General features: G+C 51.9%; 1 protein-coding gene across 1 annotated transcript in view; it reads left to right on the top strand.

The window, feature by feature from the left end:
* The first annotated feature begins 5,693 nt into the window (after positions 1–5,693).
* LOC126571771 (specificity protein transcription factor 3) overlaps positions 5,694–17,500 on the top strand; it is a 76,887-nt gene continuing 65,080 nt past the window's right edge. The window contains exon 1 of the mRNA XM_050230563.1: positions 5,694–6,825. Within this exon, the coding sequence (XP_050086520.1) occupies positions 6,823–6,825 (3 nt within the window). The 5' untranslated portion in view covers positions 5,694–6,822. The remainder of the gene's footprint in view (positions 6,826–17,500) is intronic.

Raw genomic sequence — 17,500 nt, 5'->3', positions numbered from 1 at the left:
TAATAAAAAGAATTAATTTCGAAGAGGAATCTATGTTCAATTTTATAAAGATTATGAAATACCTCGCACTGGTTTATATTGATGTTCTTTTGATTTTGATACGGCTTTCTTTTGCGAACCACAAAATTTAATCTGAAAACTACTATGAACAATAAAAGCGTGAACGAAATAGAATTCAATGAATTATCCGCCTCATTCATTCAAATTTAAAACGTTTTGCAATTAATTCTAGCATACCTCCCGCTGGCGTTTGCCATTCTGCGCCATAACAGCATAAAAAGCAATAAACTATTTTACTGCGCATACCGCAACCTACGAAATGTTATTCAGAAGCAACAACAGCAGAAGAAGAACAAAAAAAAACCAGAATCCCGCAAATCTAGTAATGCAGCGAGCAAAGCCCCACCAGACCGCCGTCTCGTCCAAATGAATTAAAATCAAAGCAAACAGTGGCCAAATGGCCATGACCACTCCACATAAACGCCCCCCGGCAAAAGAAATTAGGATGCGCCCAAATAGTTTAGCATTGCATGAGAGTCGGTGGCGACTGTCCGGCCAGCCGGCCGTCCACCAGCAGGTCACATCACACAAACGGTCAAAATCCTCATTCTCGCAAGCTCGCTGTGCCCGGTAGAACAGGAAACGCAGTACTTCCTTGTACTGCCATTCGGCTCCATCTCTCTCTCTCTCTATCTGCGTAATGAGATGCCATGTGCAGCGGCAATGTGCCCCCGGGGCGAGCGCACCACACTCCGCGACGAAAATGCTGCTCGAATTCCAAATCGGAAACCACCGGGATTCAATTATCCTTAATGTATTCGTCACCGAGCCAACGGGATGCAATTCCAATGCTACTAAGGCCACCGCCGACGTACTGTGCTGTGCTCGACTATCGCCCGCATCGAAGTAGATCCGCGATCCGTGAGTGCGATAGTGTTTCGTCGAGTAGTACTCGACAGCTTGTGTCTCACAACGCTGACGTATGTGTGTCTGGGTGTGTGCTGTATGTGTGCGCATATTGCATACCGAACGAAACCGACGGCCAAACGTATCCGGATCGACATTAGAATTGTTAATGAAGCACATGTTCTTCGCTGAAAACACGCAGCTGAACTTTGCCGATCGTCTTACGTGGTGTTGGTGGCGTTGGTGGAGGCGTTGATGGTGGCGTCGTTGTTACTTTTCGGTTTCGCTGACCCCACCACAACTGCTCAGCTTTTAAATCTCGTTCACCGCCTTTCGAAGCGTTTTCGTGACCCCACTACGCTTGCCACCCACGCGAGGTGGGACGAGTGGGTGGTGAGGGAGGAGTGCACGTGTGTGTTCTGAGCGCCGGGTTTTTGTGTTTGAAGCATCTTTCTCTGTACCTCGGTCTATGCAAGTTTCATGGTGGCCATGCGCACGCAGCTGGGCGAAATGTTTCATTCATACGCCACCACCACCACTACACGGCGCCATCGAACCGATTTCGGTCAGTTGGTTAGTCTGATCTGCATGCCGATGCTGCTGCCGATGCTGCTCCCGGTCACTGTCGCGTCAGTTTTCGTGAGTCACTATGATCTAACGTTCTGCATGATTCGAGATCATCCGTTAGCACGTTCCTCTGCCGGTTCGATGGTTCTATTTGATCGATATGGTAAGTTTGGCACAGATTAGATGTTTCTAGGTAACTGTGACACACACCCCCGGGACGAATTTGCTTCACCATCTCGTGCCTCTCGTGTCTAGACTGACGCCAATGGTAATGCGAAAACGGAGGTAACTTTATGCGGTCCGCAGCGATTACGAGACAGCGCATCTCGCATCACTGACGTCTACGAAGCAATAACTGCCACCCCCTTCGACATCCCCGATACACCACACCTACAATCGGGCGAGTCCGGCGCGACTCCGACCCGAGAAAGATATAAAACTTTCCTCCAGCATCAACCAGCAGAGATTCATGCGTTGGCATACATATCAATCGAGCAAATGGATCTCAGAAGGCGTCGAAGTAACAACGGAATCTCCCTCTGCATGAACTAGATAGAACGATAGTCTCTCTCTCTCTCTCTCCCTTTCTATGTCGCTTTATCACTCCCCACACCGGGGCTTCGAATCGATATGATGCACAAGACAGCAGCAACTCGACCTAGAATCACGCCATCACGCCTGTCCTGTTCTGTACACTGTCGCTGTGTATCTGTGTGTGCGTCAAAGGACACACGAAATGGCCTTTGCAGAGAGGACACACCACCAACGGCAGCAGCAGTAGCAGCAGCAGCAGCAGCCTTAGCCAACCAAACTGCAGGACGGAAAGAGATAATGCCAGCCGAGCACGAAGCCATCATCCGAGAGTCGAGGCCCCCGACGTCGAGGGAAGTAATTTATTTCTGCGGTAAAACGTGAATTTTGGCCACCACGGCCATCCCCGCATTGTCTTCACCCACGAAGAATATGGCAGGGTGGCAGAGTGTCCTCGCTAGGCCCGTTACTTTGGCCCTCGTGCAAGACACAAGTCCACCGACCGGACCGGAAGGGGGCGAGTGATGCATTTTTGTGGGGTTTTTATGTTGCAGCGATTCCCCGGACCTGGATTGCTATTCTCCTTGTCCGTTACTGGCGAGGTTTTCGTAAATATTCTCCATGTTGCAGCAGATGCCACGTCATCTCGAGTTGTGCATCCCACGCGCGCAATGCATGCGTGCTAGAGAGACGCATTCCTTCGCATGAGAGGGCGAAGAAGAATGTGGGAGTAGAACCGTGTTCCCACGGTACAGCGGGGCGGTATATGACGTCTGGATGCCGTCTAGGGGCTGACCGCTGCCTGTGTAAAGGCATTTCGCCGTACAATGCCCTTCTTGATCGCAGTAACAATGGGATGTCGCTCTGGGTTACGCTTCCAGTATGCATCCCACACGCCGATGGAGGGGTTCGATTGATTTTGAGAAATTACGCAGAAAGGGGGAATACTGGAAGCGGCCAGTATCGCTTGGCAGCTGCTGCTGTGGTGAGCTTCAGTCCTGGATTTGGTTGCGAATTTCAAGATAAATTCTTGAGCTCCCGGTTGGTGATAAATCACAGAGAGAGAGAGAGAGAGAGAGAGAGAGAGAGAGAGAGAGGGAGAGAGAGAGAGAGAAGGATCCCTTAGGAAGGCTCCTGTTCAAGGACACACACCAGTGCCGACCAGTTGGTGACCAAAAGCGACCCCTTTCGCTTCACCAAATTCCAAGGCGAACGAATTCGAAGGAAATCTTCTTCGTTTGTTGCGGCAGGATAAGGAAGCTGGCTTCACCCTTCTTTTGGGTGGGACATGGCCACTGCCAAACAGACAGACAACCTCACAGCCACAGACAGAACAGACCAAGCGAGGGGTTCCGTTCCGTGGCCAAAAAGGGAGCGACACAACTGGCAGCTGCAACGAACGAACAGTTCGTTGTGCGCCCTGTGGACTTAAATCCAATCTTAACGCATCACGCGTGTCCCGTGAAGAAGATCCAGGATCGGATCCTCGCCCCGGGGTCCTCGAGGAATCCGTCTTTTCTGAAGGCCCCGAAAGGGAGCGAACCCTCGCTCAAGCCGCGCTCTCGAGCTGAGGTTTGCTGCCGGCGGGAGGAACGCGGACGAAGAGACGGGGCAACATAAAAAAATGTTAATAAAAAAAGCCCGGGTCCTGGGAGTAAAATGAGAAATTGTCAATTCCGGAACCAACCAAAGGCTCAAAAAGGACCACCGGTAACGGGAAGGGACGCGGCAAAAGTGCGCAATTTCCTGTCCTCCTGCGAGGTGGCGCTGGTGGCGAAGGGGTACCTCCGGGGTCTAAGGAGCAGTTCCTGCGCCCCCTCCGCTGTCTGATCAGCACGGAACCGGTTCTGACAAAGCGGATCTGAGCGTTTCTTCCGCTCGGAAGACGTCCAGTGTGTCTGTGCAAGCGGCTAACGGTGTTGCCAATGATGTTGCAGAACATAAAAGAACTCCAAAAAGATAATGAAAAAACCAGCTCAACATTGCGAGGGGAAAGGCAATGGACGACACGAAACACAGGACATTGGGTATCAGGAGGGACCCGTGGATCCGTGATTTCTTTCTGGTTGCATGGATCACCACATGGGATAGGAGGAGGAGGAGGCGCCACCAGAGGTGGTCGCATCGGTTCCGAGCCACCCTTGCGCGGGAAGCCATGGAAAGAACCGCGCCAAAAAGGACTTTCAAAAAGGATCATCATCTTCTCGTATTTTTTTTGTTATCTTTCCTCGAACGAAGACAACGAAGCGGTGAGTTCCGACCGAAGCCGGCACGAACACGAAACCGAACCGAAGGCGTCCGAAGTCGAAACTCATCCCTCCCCCGACGAGCGACGAGGGATGAAATCTCGCGAGGCTAGCGCGCGAAATCACGTAGAAAATTTGTTGATTTGCCGAATAAAATCAAGGCATTTTAGGCCTTTGGAAAAAAAGTATTTGGATGAAAGAAAATTCTAGATGGTATGGAAGTTGATTTAGAATACTCAGCTCATTACGCATAAACCTTAAAATCTCAGTTCCGACGTAGAGAGTTCAATAATTGGAAGAATGTCAACCAACATGATGGAACTGGTCTTGGATTTCATGCTGGAGGCCTTACTTTGACCAATTTAGAGCAAATGCTAACTAATCCTTACTTGTAGTATAACTGTCTCATCAACTCATCAAAAAGCAAACTAAAAAATCGAAGCCACAGGCCATGTTTTTATTCCAGAATTACCAGCATTAAAGCACAGGACTTCTTCATGATTCAGGAAGATGAGTTCAATCCAACCAGAATTAAATAATACCATTCAAATTTAAAATTTTGTAGACGAATGTGATGTGTTGTAGATGTTGTAGAAGCAAACCGGCACCGCGATTGATGGGGGATCGCACCGAACTCCCGCCTCGCCTGGTTCGAGGTTCGGCAACACGTGGTCGATCGCCGAACAACACTTCGGAATTAACCCTTTGAGACGGCGACGTGACTCTCGCACCCGACGCTGTGCGGATGGATGGATGAGTTCCATCTCGCCAACTCGCGCTGAGTTTTCTCGGAACCCTCCTCGTCACTCGCTCGCTTGCCCTCGCAGAAACAACTCCGGCTTCGTTTCCGGCTCTGGCGGCGGCGTGTTTTTCGGTTTTTCGGTGTCGTAGTCGTAGTAGCCCGTTAGTAGCCCGTTAGTAGTTCCATTCGTCATCGGTTCCTTATTTGGTGTTTTAATTTTCCGTCTGGTACGCCCTCCGCGCTTCAACGACGCGTAGAAGCTTTGAGGTGTAGATTCATGTGCTTATCTCTGTATCCGTGTAAGTGTGTATGTGTGGGTGTAAGTGTGCCTCCGTCAGTGTCACCTTCTTCGATCGAGTAGAGATCAGCAGCTGAAGCAGCAATCTGGAGCTTATCTCGCGTAGTTGTTAATAGTAGCACGCGCCATGACAGTGACGTCGATCTCGATCTCGGTCGCTGAACAACTCACCCTCACCGGGAGCATCCTTCCTTGAATGCCGGCTCGCGTTATCATCTTCAAAAAGTGGTCCACCATCCAGCGGTGGTGTGTGCGTGCGAGTTCCCTCTCTCTAATCTCTAATCCGGTGACGCTGGTAGGGCATTTGTGCCTCAAACGATCTAGAATCGATTATCATCGGCAGCGTAGCCACGCGGTGATTATTATGTTCTGTGTTAGGCGGCATTTGTGTCCGCAGTGAAAGTGTACCAAGTGAACGAGTGTTCGTTCTGACGCCACAAAAAAAGAGAATCTCAAGTGCAATACGCAACTAACCGACGGAAGAGAAGAGTCGGGGAGGATTTCAGGCCCCTTGCCCTGTCCCTGGTGTACCACGGGTGTGTATGTGTGCAGCTGATTTGCGGTGAAGCAGCAGTAGCAGCAGCAACCAAAGCAACACAACAGAAAGTGTCGTCGGGCAGTAAGCAAGCGTAGCGAGCGCCAGGACACGGACACCCGGTCGGTTCGTACAAATAAGTCGCCACCTGGGAGACGCGCTGGTCAGCGCTGATTGGTTGCGGTGACACCGACAGCACCGACCCACTGTCACCTTCCTTCAGCGGCGTCCCCCCACAATTTCGGTCATCCCCAACGCACACGTCCAACAGTGCCCTCTGCGTGTCTATGTGTCTGTGTGTGATTGTGTAGAGCAACTGAAAATCGTGCTTGCGGCTCGTGCCGCTAGATTCCCGCCGCCTTCTGTGATACTGTGACTAGAGGCTGCAGCAGCAGCAGCAGCAGCAACGCCATCGTCGTCCCTCCGTCGTTAGGCTCAGTAGGCGCTTCTTCCTTCAAAGAGCGAGTGTGTTGTGTGGTGTGGTGTGTCTGTTTGTCGCTGGATCCAGATCCGAGGAAGCATTTGCAGCAGTAACCAAGCCAAGCTTCGAGCTTGATATTTGATGATTGTCTCACTCAATTGTCCCGTTCCGGTGTGTTCTGGTGTGTACCGACGCCCAAAAGTGTCCACCATCCTGATACTGCACGTCAGTCAGTGCGTGTGTACTTGTGTGTACCGATTAACGGTGTGTACGCGTGTGTCTGTGTGCTGCCGTTAGTGTACGTGTGATGATCGGTTAGAATCGCGCGCAGCAAAACGGAAATCCTGCAAAGCAAAAAGGTGTCTCAAGAAGACCTTTTGTGTTGGCCGCAGCAACAACAACAACGACAACAAAAAAGCCGGGAACGGAAGACCGAAAGATCGTCCTCTCTTATCCCTTTTTCGTTGTTACGGCCTCGGTAACGTCAGCCTACTCCTCCAACGCGCCAGCAGCAGAAGGAGGCAGCAGTGGCAGCAGTGAATTCGCCCACAAAACGAGATCATTTCATCTGGATGCATGGTAAGTGATCGTAAGGGGTAGCACCGCGGGTTAGGGGGTGGTTCGTGAGGCTACTGCTCCACCACGCCACAAAGAGGAACTCTTTTCCGGCTCTGCTTTTGTTGTTGCTGAATAGCAGAGAGTCCTTGGATGGGAGGATTTCGCAAAACAGAAGCGACTGGATGCCGTCGGAGTTTTGCGCAGTCGAGAGAGAGAGAGAGAAAGGAGGATTGGACATAAACCGTGAACGATCCTCTTCATCTGTTCTTCTTGACCCGACCCGACTTAACAAAGTTGTAGTACTTTAAACAACTTTTCAAAGAATTCTAGGGCCAAATTTCTGAGCTGCAAATATAAACTCTTGGAAGAGGAATAATGATCAAGTCGATCCTTTATAACGTGATCGGAAACAACAAAAGTAAGGCCCAATCTCAACAAGATGCCCAACAAAACTCAACCCTTTCTACCTTACGGCCTGAACGCCATCAAAGGATCACGTTGGTCTAATAAAAACTATTTCGCGGAGAGTCTGTAATCTGGAAGGAGGACTATGGGCATCGCAACCGCGTCCGGAAGACCCAACCCCCGGGGTCCATTATGATGCTAGAATGTTTTCCTGCTGCGGTGGTGAGGGAGGAGTGGCGAATCTTTTTTTTTTTTTTTTCGTTTCGGATCTCTTCCCGTCTCTATGATGATGGCTCTCCGGCACCAGCTCCGGCTCGCGGCTCTTGTCTTTAAGGCGGCGTGGGAAGCGAACCCACCGAACCCCAAAAAACCCCCGAGACAGACCTGCGCATTGCCTCCTTTATTGCCACTTTCGTCGTCGTCGTCGTCGTCGCGGTCTCGGTCTTCTTACGGCGATACATCCGCCCTCTGCGTCGACCGAGAAGATCGGTCCCGGGCTTGGGCAAAACACTCCTTTCGCAGCCCTCCCCTCGGGGTGGCTCTGTGACGACTCCAGGAGAGAAGGCACATTAACATGTACCTCCCCCCCGGAGGGGTGGTGAAGGGATTTTTCGCATCAAATGGCCAGTTCCCCCTTTGCCCGAGGTGACCGATCCCGGCGGTGTCCCCGTGTGATGCAAGAAGCAGCAGGAAATGGCGCTGATTACGCCCGGAGCGTGTAACCTCCCTCTGAGCGTGCTTGTGTGTCGGTGTGGTGTGTTATCGCCACCCCACGGGACCAGGGCGGCGGGGGTGAATGGTCTTTTCATCCCCCCCAAAATGGCCTCTCCGACCATTCCCGTCGTCGTCGATGCCTCGTCAAAAGTCTCACGGCCTGCGCTTCCGGTGACCGATCTAATGTCACCTCGCCACGGTGCTTCTCCTTCTCCTCGTTCTCCTCCACGCCATGTCCAGATTTCACTGCCGACGGCCGAGAAATAGCCTCCGGAAAGGCAAATGGCGCGCGCGACCGATGGCCTAATGTGGCTGCTGTGGCTGCCTGATGTCCGCCTGATGTCGCCTTTGCTGGTGATGGGGATGACGAGGTGGGGGAGGTACGCCTCGGTTGGAGGATGAGATATGTTTTAAGAAACTCACCGTCCACCATCTCATCCGACAAACGGCCGACAGATCATTGCGTTTTGGGTGAACGTGAAAACGGGTGGATTGATAAATTGTTATCGTTTCCGGAGGATGTGAGCATGATGTCGTCGTCGTCGTCGTCGTCGTCGTGCCCTCTCCTCCACATGTGTGTGTTTTTTTTGTCTCTCTAGCCGAAACTGGTCTGACAGATAGATTGGGAGGTCGGTTTTGGGTGGATTAACCCCAAAAAACTAGCTCACAACACATCAGCATAATGATGCCGGTGTGATGTTTGGCGGGCTCTCGCATCTGGTCCATCTCGTCGGTCCGTCCGTCTGTCTGTCCATTTTCACAGACACAAGGCGCCCGATGGATGGACTCTCGGTTTTGGTCTCGGTTTTAATGTTGGCCATGCCGCTGCCACCAAAACATCAAACACCTTCACCAGCCGGCAATCGAATATGTTGATCAAAGATTTGATCAAACATTCCAAGCGAGCGACATCCCGCGCGATCCCTGTGAGCTGATTGCCATCCATCTTCCAAGCGAAGAAACCGCAGCCGCCGACCTCTGGTCATAAAACTGCCCGAAAAACAATTCGAAACTCCGACCAAATGACCGATAAAACGATCAAACAGAAGGAGCGCGAGAGAGAGAAGGCGGTAAAACCACATTTTTAACCGGAAACGGCTCCTCTCCAACATCATCATCATCATCATCATCACCATTGTCATCATGTGTGGTGCAGGTTTTGACTGACCGATGGCCTCTCTTTCTCTATCTCTCTGTAGACTAGAAAATTTGCGACGATAATTTCGGAACAAGAACCCTAAATTCACTCCAGATGCTGCTGCTGCTGCTTCTGTCGTTGGTCAGCAGTTGCTAGTGCCCCCCCCCCCCCCCCCCCCCCCCCTTGGGCTCACTTTCAGCCCGTCCCCCACGTGGTGATGGAATGCCATCAATGGCTGTTTATGCACACAAAAGGACAAAAAAAAACTATAACGAAATCACCCCCGGAGCACCAAATGCCGTCATGCCACGTAACACGTTGCCTGCTGTTATCCATCCATAAAAGCAACCATTTTTAAATGAATTACAGTCTCCTGGCACCGTGGTTCGCAACGTGGTCGCTTCTATGCTGAGCATTGGCGACAAGAAAGCAGGCACAAAAAAAAAACAGACCATCGAGGGGGAGGGTTGTTTTGGGGGGAGCCTAGAACGTTGTAGAGGACACCCGCAAACGGGCGCAAAACGGCGCGGTCCACGTGTTGGCTTGAGTGACATATATTTTATGCGCATACATCACATCACACTCATAGGAGGCACCCGCTCTCCTCTCCTCTCCTCTCGGCTGGACGCTCCCAACACCCCCATTTCCACCCGTTCGTGAGGGATGTTTTTGTTTTTTTAATTTTGGAATCGCGCCTTCTTTTTTTTGTTGTTGTGCTGCTGCTGCTGCTGCCGCCGCCGCTTCTTCTCAAACCGGCTCCATTTCGCTGATGAGAAGCCAGAGGAAAAGGGGTGGCCCACCAAGGGAGGAGAGGGTGGTATGTAAATTGCGTTCGTGCAGGGGGGGGGGGGTGTTAGGGCTGCGCCTTCACATGATCCTCACCGCGTGGTTAACGGCGTGGTCCGCGAGAAGGAGTTGTTATGCGATTACATCACATTCAAATAGGTCTTCTACACCCCCTACTACCACCCACCCCCGGTTCGAAAACAGGACTCTCGCCTCCCTTCACCTCACGCACACACGCGCGGTCTCGGGTGCGGTGTGGTGTGGTTTGGTTTTTGCGTTTTATGCTCTGCACTCCCCCAAGCCAGCGCCCACCACAGTGACCACTAACCAGCCGCCTCCACCAGAAGAAGGCGCGGTCTCGGATGCGAGCACGGCGGTGGAGAGAATGTTTATTACAGTTTTTTTTTTCGTTCGTTTCATTTTTTTGTTGTTTGACTCCTCTCCAAACCCCCATCGCGTCGGGGGTGCCATGCCACGCCACATTCTGGCCGGCTTCTTCTACCGCTGCGTTGGTGCTTGCTGCAGTGGCAGTGGCAGCACTGGTTGCGCTGTTGCGTGCATAAATCCATCGTTAATGAAACCCACCATGGGCTCGTCAATGGACGGGGAGGAGTCGGTCTGTTAGAAGGAGCAGGAACGGAAGAGCAACAAAAGGGGTGGTAGCCTCTCTTCACCGTGCCTGTGAGTGCAAATTTTATAGCTGAACCCCTCCTGGTGTGGAGTAGAGGAGGGTCACTTGCAACCGGACTTTATTGCTCAACATTAGTGACTTCGGTTCCGTACCGTTCTGGCTCGAGGACCACAGGAGCGCGACGGATTGAGGTTTTTCGGTGGCTCCAAACTCGTCGTTACTTCGATAATGTGTCACTGCTTTTCAATCGGTCCGCACAATTGGTGGTTGCTGTTGTGTTTGTTGTCCGTTTTTTTTTATACTCGGCAACAACCGAGACGAGAGCGAGAGAGACATTTCCGTAACTCCTTCCTAGAGGGACCCTAGAACTGTCAACAAGAAGAAGTCACACCGATCAATGGAGAAGGTGATGCATCGCGGAATGGGGAAGGAGAGACGCTTGTTTTGTCAATCAATTTTTATAAAAAACTTTTAATGAGGTTCCAGTGGGTGGTGTAGGATTTCGTTGGACCCAATTGAGGTACCAATGCCGGCCAGCATTGCAAAACACCCGTTTTCGAGGGGACCTCACTTAGTGCCGGATAAGCAGTTATTGTTTTTGGCTAAAATCGCGCTGCAGCAGAACGTTGCCGTAGGGGAGTGCATCGGGTAGAGAAGAGTCCATTCAAGCTTCACTAGAAGCCCTTCAGAACCGGAGTACGTTAACTTGACCGTATTTAACTCAAAATAGAACCGATTCCTAGCTGTCGTTCTCTAAAGAGAGAAGCTCCATTTTATTGTGAAAACAAACTCATTTATTTGAAACCTATAGAAACGTATAATCTTGAGTAAAACAACAAACAAACGAAAGCCATTTTTGATCGATTTCGATATCGCAAGAACGCAGCAGCGGCCATTGGGTTAGCGGACTGGTTGCAACAGTCTAGGAGAGGTGCGCGGCTTAATCGTCGTCGATCGATTAAGAAGTCCGCCGGACCCCGGTCCCTCGGTGTGGGTCAAACAGGAGGGCACCAGTTCCACCCTTGGACCAGCGTCAACCGCCAGCCGCCTCCTAAGGTCAGGTCTTGACGGTCACAGACCTTCGTGTGCAGTAGCGGGCGGTACTCGGGCCACCGGAAACCACCCGAAGTCCCACCACTCCTTGGCTGCCACGGTTTTGCATTGGAAAGCAGCCATTTGAAAATGGATAAGGGTGAAGGTGAGCACGCGGCGTCCCAAAGACGACGCCATCGAGGCGTGTGGTGTATGGCGTACCAGCGTGCCACTTGATGGGCTTGATGACATGCTACTTGCGAGCAGAAGTGTTGGAAAACGGAAAATCCTCCAACTACGGGGAGAAAATGTGTTTTGAAAATACAAAAAGACAGCGCGTGTGCTGGCATGTGGCACGTTCCCTGTTGTGGACCGTGCTCCTAGCGCGTGGACGTGAGTCCTGCGTGTTAGAGCCACTGATGCGCACTTTAGCGAAGATCGACATCGACGTCAGATTTGTGCAGTGAGTGTTGACAGAGGACGAGGACGCGATGGTCAGCGTGCTCCTGGTCCAAGCCTCCGCCTGATGTTGACTCGTCACGGAGCGTCGTGTTTGTCGAAAGTCAAACTCAACGCGTCAAGCGTTTCAAAAGTCAAAACTATTTTTTTGGTTTATTTTTCGAAAAAAAACACCATCCAGCACCATCTCTCGCGATACCCTTTGCCACCCTTTCTTTTGCATGTCTGGATCTCTGCAAGGGGCCTTCAGGCCTTCGCGCCACGCAGAGACGGGCCTATCTTTTCGCCACGTCCCAAACAGTAGTCGCCGCCAGGCTTGTTGTCTACAGTTTTTGGAAGAAATTATTATTTTGCAAAAATGCCAAACCACAGGCACACACTGCAGACAGTGGGCAGACAAACGAAGGGTCAGCATGATGTACGCGACTCACGTGAATTCAAGGTGCACTGGCTGCCAGCTCACAATCAGTGAACGGATCGAGCATGAGAAGCTGACGGAAGCATAAAATGTCCTCCTTCTACACCAGTGCGCTAATGTGTTTGGGGGTGACAATTTCATTCACAACACCTCTGACACCACCACCTACACCTTCATTTTGTTTGGGGAACGGGGGGGAGAAAAAAATGCAAATGCCAGCACCTTTCATTTGCTGAACGTTAGTTGAAAGCAAGTGTCGCGTCTGTTGCCGGATCGTGTTCTGCTGCGTAAGGAGACGCGATCCGATTGTGGGAGTCGCAAGCACACAGCAAATGAACGACAAGCTGTACACGGGTGCTCATCCCACGAAGTCGTCGATCCAATGTTTATGCCAGCGACAGAGAGAACGGGAGACGCATGTTGCGAATGTTGGCGTTTGGATGGCTCTTGCTGCTGATAACACCGTCGGCGTTGGCGCACCGGCCAATCCCAGAGTGGGACAATCACCGTCCAAAAAGAAACAAAAACAAAACCAACTTGATACGCGGGCGCGCGCGCGCGCACTCAATGCTCGCTGATCGATGGCGCCATTCCTCCTCACTTGGGCGATTAATGTTGCGGAAGTTGAGTCGCACTGCCGTTTGATGTGGTTCGATTTGTGTTTCGAATTGTCTTTTTTTTGTGCGCGCGTGTCTGCGCTGAATGGTTCAACTGAATGGACGTCATTTGCGAATGACGATGATGGTGATGATGATGCTGTCGACGCTGCTGCTAGAGTGTTCGACCAGAGGGCAGTAGGTGAAGGATGCGATAAGCGCGTGCTCGATCGCCATTTATGCTTGCCTTCCTTTAGAAGCATTGGTAGCAGCTGCTAGCTAAGCTCTACCAGGAGAAAGAGAAGTGTTTGCTGATCCAAAAATGAATATTCACACATTAAGTGTTCCATAAACGTTCGTTTTATCCATCATACTTGCACGTTTAACACATTACCGTTCAGTTTTCAAAGTAAAATAAGAGAAACAAAACAAATAACATGAAATCCACGGTGGTGGATTAAAAATTTCCGTTCAACCAAATTTTCGTATCGAAAACCTTCAACATGATTGGATAAAATGAACGTCTGTGGGTAGCTCTAGACCAGTGGTCAACCAGTGGCCATTGTGTGGCGTGGTATGCAATTTACCTTCTCAAAATTCTTACCTTACATTGCCATACCGCAAGTTTTCGCTAATTGCTGCATAATCGCTTCATCAAATACAAAGACCCTCCTCGTGCACACACATCCACACAATGCAAACATAACTCCTCCGACAATTAGCAGCTCGCAATTCACCAACCACCACTTTCAATGGCGCCAACCATTTGCCACCTTCCGGAATCTAAACCCCCACACACAGGCACAAACACTCAATCCTGCAATCTGGTGAACCGGGACTCCCCGTGAATTGTCCGCAGGCCAGAGCCAGGTACTACTACAGTGTGGCCACCCCAGGAATCACAATCATTTGCTCGAACGCCTCGCTCTCTTTCTCTCTCTCTTGTGCGCGCTCTCTTCGAATCCGGTCCCGGGACTCCTCCTTCCGTGCGGTGGTAGTGGCTACTACGCCACCGTGCTTGTGTTTTTTTGGCACTTGGCCCCCCTACCGCGGTCACACTGGCGCGCAGTAGTTGCGCTGGTGCCTTGCCACCAAATTATCATGCCAAGACGAGACCAAAACGACAACGACAACGACGACGACGACGACGATGGTGGTGGTGTGTCTTCGCGCGCGCACCAGCTGGGAGGAAAAACACGCCTACGGCTTGGCCGGTTGTTTGCCTTCCTTTCACGGTCGGGAGCGTTCTCCTCCCCGCGTCCCGTGGTGGATCACGACAGCGATGATGATGATGATGATGATGACGATACGCTCTGCCATCGATATATGAGTGCTGCTGCTGCTGGTGGTGCTCGATCTCGAACACCCAATCCACGGCTCATGCTGTGTATGTGGTGGTTGGTTGCAAACGGAATCGAAGAACGCGCCACATTCCACGCCAAACAACACCGGCAGCCCATCACGATCGATCCCGGATCGCACCACGGGGGTGACTTGTCTGTGGTCTGTGGCCGGACTTAAAACAAATATTCAATTCACACTGCTGGGGTGGGGATGGAGCGGATCAACCTGTCGATCGATCCCCCCGGTGGTCGATCTTGCCTGGCCTCCCGGGCATAGGCCCGGGCACCAACCACGCTCCGCCAACGAATTCCGGAGGCCATCAGCGCGCGCGGTCTGGAATGTGGTGGCACCTGCCGTACGGTCACGGCTCGGGGCAAATGGATGGTTTCGATCACTCACAGGGTGCCACAACATCGTCCCGACGACCCGATTCGATCTGCAAGGCGGGGTGAGGGATTAGAAAATGACGACCTGTCGTCATCGTCAGCGTCGTCATCGTCGTCTTCGTGGACCACAAATTAGCGCAAAACGCTTGCAAAGCGACCGCCGGTGGCCACTTTCCAACCTAGCGGTGGTCGGCGGACCGATCGCGCGTGCTCGCCTCGAGACGAATATTAAAATGATAAATTTGACAGTTCGAGGTCTCGGAGTCTCGAAGGGGTCCGAAAGACCGAAACGAAAAGCGGTCCGAAACCGGTGGAAACCTGGATCCTCTCGCATGCGCGGTGCGTCAACGTGATTGTCACGCGGGGGTATTTTTTTTTTGGGGACTGCCTGCGGTCAGTGGCGTCGATCATTAGTCCGTCAGACGCTGGTGTGTTGGGTCACAGAAATTATCGCAAAACCGTGGCGCGTAACTAGAAAGGGAATCGCACCTCTAACCTCTTATCGAGCGAGACGATTTAGGGCTCAAGAGTTTACGGAGGTCCTCTGGAAGGTCGACGGGAAAGGTGAGGTCACTTCTTCTCGGCCATATCGGACGGACGTTAACGCCTCGGCGACGCGCTCTAGAGGCTACAGCAGCTAATCTATCTATGTCAGTCCGGTCCGGTGTCAGCGAGGAGCGATAGTGTCCGAAGGCCCTCTACCCTACTTTAGAGGTGGCCCTCGGGGCGTCCTAACCCCAAAGATCCTAACCTGTCCACACGAGCTACCGCTGATGAGGGTGGACCCCATCGAAGGCATTTCGTTTCATTAGGCAGCCAAATATGTGGAATGAGATCGTGAAAGACGGAGCGCGAAAGAGAGCCCAGTAGATGGAGCGTGAATCGGTTTAGTGGACTTCTCACTCACCACTCATTAGCCCTCTAGCTCCAGTTCCAGCTCCAGCAGCAGCAGCAGCAGCAGTCGAAACTTCTCCAAATGGCGTCGAGGACTCGAACTCGGACCGCAGCAAAGATCGATGATCGCTGCGGCCAGCCGCAAAAGCCGAAGTGCGTGCGTGCCTGTGTGTGCCCCCTGGACGGCTAAGTGCTTTTGTTTGATTAATAATGATAATGAAACACACACAAAAACACACGCGCGCACCACACAGTGGTACGATGATCTGGCAGTCCTTATACCCCGAGTGACCTTCCCCAGAAGCACCCCCCCCTTTTCGGTGATCGTATCAACCGGTGAAGATGGAGGCCAGCATCCAGCCGTGACACCACCGGCGGTGGTATGCGTGTACGAGTGTACCCTTTCCCTTTCGATTGTGGATCATAAGCACCTTGGAGGCTAATTAGATTAGTCATCGGGCAGCAGGAGCCATCGGGGGGGTTGCAATTTGTGCTGGACCACCACTCAGGTGCTGGTGGTGACCAGTGAAACCACATTACCAACAGCCGAAATCACCGCAGGGGGCGCAGGGGGCCTTTCAGACCCACGGTGAGTATGCGCTGGCCCACGTCCCCGGAGTTCCAAGTTCCATTTCCAGTTGGCTCCCCGTGGAGTTGCACAGGAAGATGTGGTGGACAGATAAGGCGCCCAAGATTTGTTGTTTTAGTTTGTTGGCGGGGGAGCGCGAAGACACATGATGGTCGGACTTTAGTTTTTTTTTCCCTTCGGTTTTGTTTTTAATTTCTTTCTGTTCATCTCTCGCGCCGGACGCACACATACACCATGCAGCTGGTGTAACTGGTACAAGAAGTAGCAGAGAAGAGGAGGTAGTAGTGGTAGTAGTAGTAGCGGAGCGATAAAGCAACCAAGCAAAAGGAGCAACTCGCAACTGTCCAAAGCCCCGGGCCTGGAAGCGGCATTTTTGGGGAGGAAGGAATTTCGGGGACCTTCCTTCCTCCCGGGGTCGGAGTTGGACACCGAAATTGGAGGAGTTCCCATGGTTCTGGTTTCGGCGCGGCAACTTGCTCCCGTAGTCACTGGTCACCCCCCCCCTCTTGTGACTGTGACTGCTGCCGGATGAAGAAGTTATGTTCCGCGCGCTTATCTCTGGCTATAAACCATACATATGAGGCACACACGGGGGGATTGGTTTGACTTTTTCTGTTTTTTTTTTCCACTCTGGATTTTTTCCTCTTTGGTTCTCGATGACTGTGACCACCCGCTGGCAGGACGGTGGTTTGTTGGTTGCTCCACGAAGAGATGGAACGAGAGAAAAAAAGAGTTACTTTCCTCGCGTTCCTTCGCCACAGATCGGTGGCGGTGCGCTGTGGAGCATAGAAGAGGCAGAAATTTAATTTCTTGATTATTTGCTCCGAATATTCGTGCCCGGTGGCTCCGAAGCGCCGCCGGTCTAGAGGCCTTCGCCCAGAAGGAAGGAAGCCAAAGTCTAAAGGTAGTCTAAGAGGACAACCCGATCCGCTTATCGATCCGATCCGATCTGTCGAGCAGAAGAAAAACAAGGCGATACACAAAATACGAGATCCAGCATCCAGCGTGCGCGCGGCTTTATGTCATTTCCGCTTCGATCGCTACCCTTGCCGCTCCTCTTAGCGCCATCGACCAGCAGCAGCAGCAGCAGAAGCGAGGCCTATCAGCGCGATCGATGGCGGCGGTCGGATAAGCGATTTAGATTAGCGCCCCATTCGCCGGTATAGCGATCCGTGGGAGCCTGGCGCCTTAATCTCCCCGTAAAGCCCAGGGAATCGACCAGGTTTTTTATAGTTTCTGCAGCTGCAACACTGGATGCTGGCTGGCTGGTTGGGGTTTCGCCTGGGAGATTGGTTGAATCGATG

This window comes from Anopheles aquasalis, chromosome 2, assembly GCF_943734665.1.
Source record: "Anopheles aquasalis chromosome 2, idAnoAquaMG_Q_19, whole genome shotgun sequence".
Taxonomy (NCBI): domain Eukaryota; kingdom Metazoa; phylum Arthropoda; class Insecta; order Diptera; family Culicidae; genus Anopheles; species Anopheles aquasalis.
Note: the sequence above shows the minus strand (reverse complement) of the source record. Positions and strands in the feature narration are given on the sequence as shown.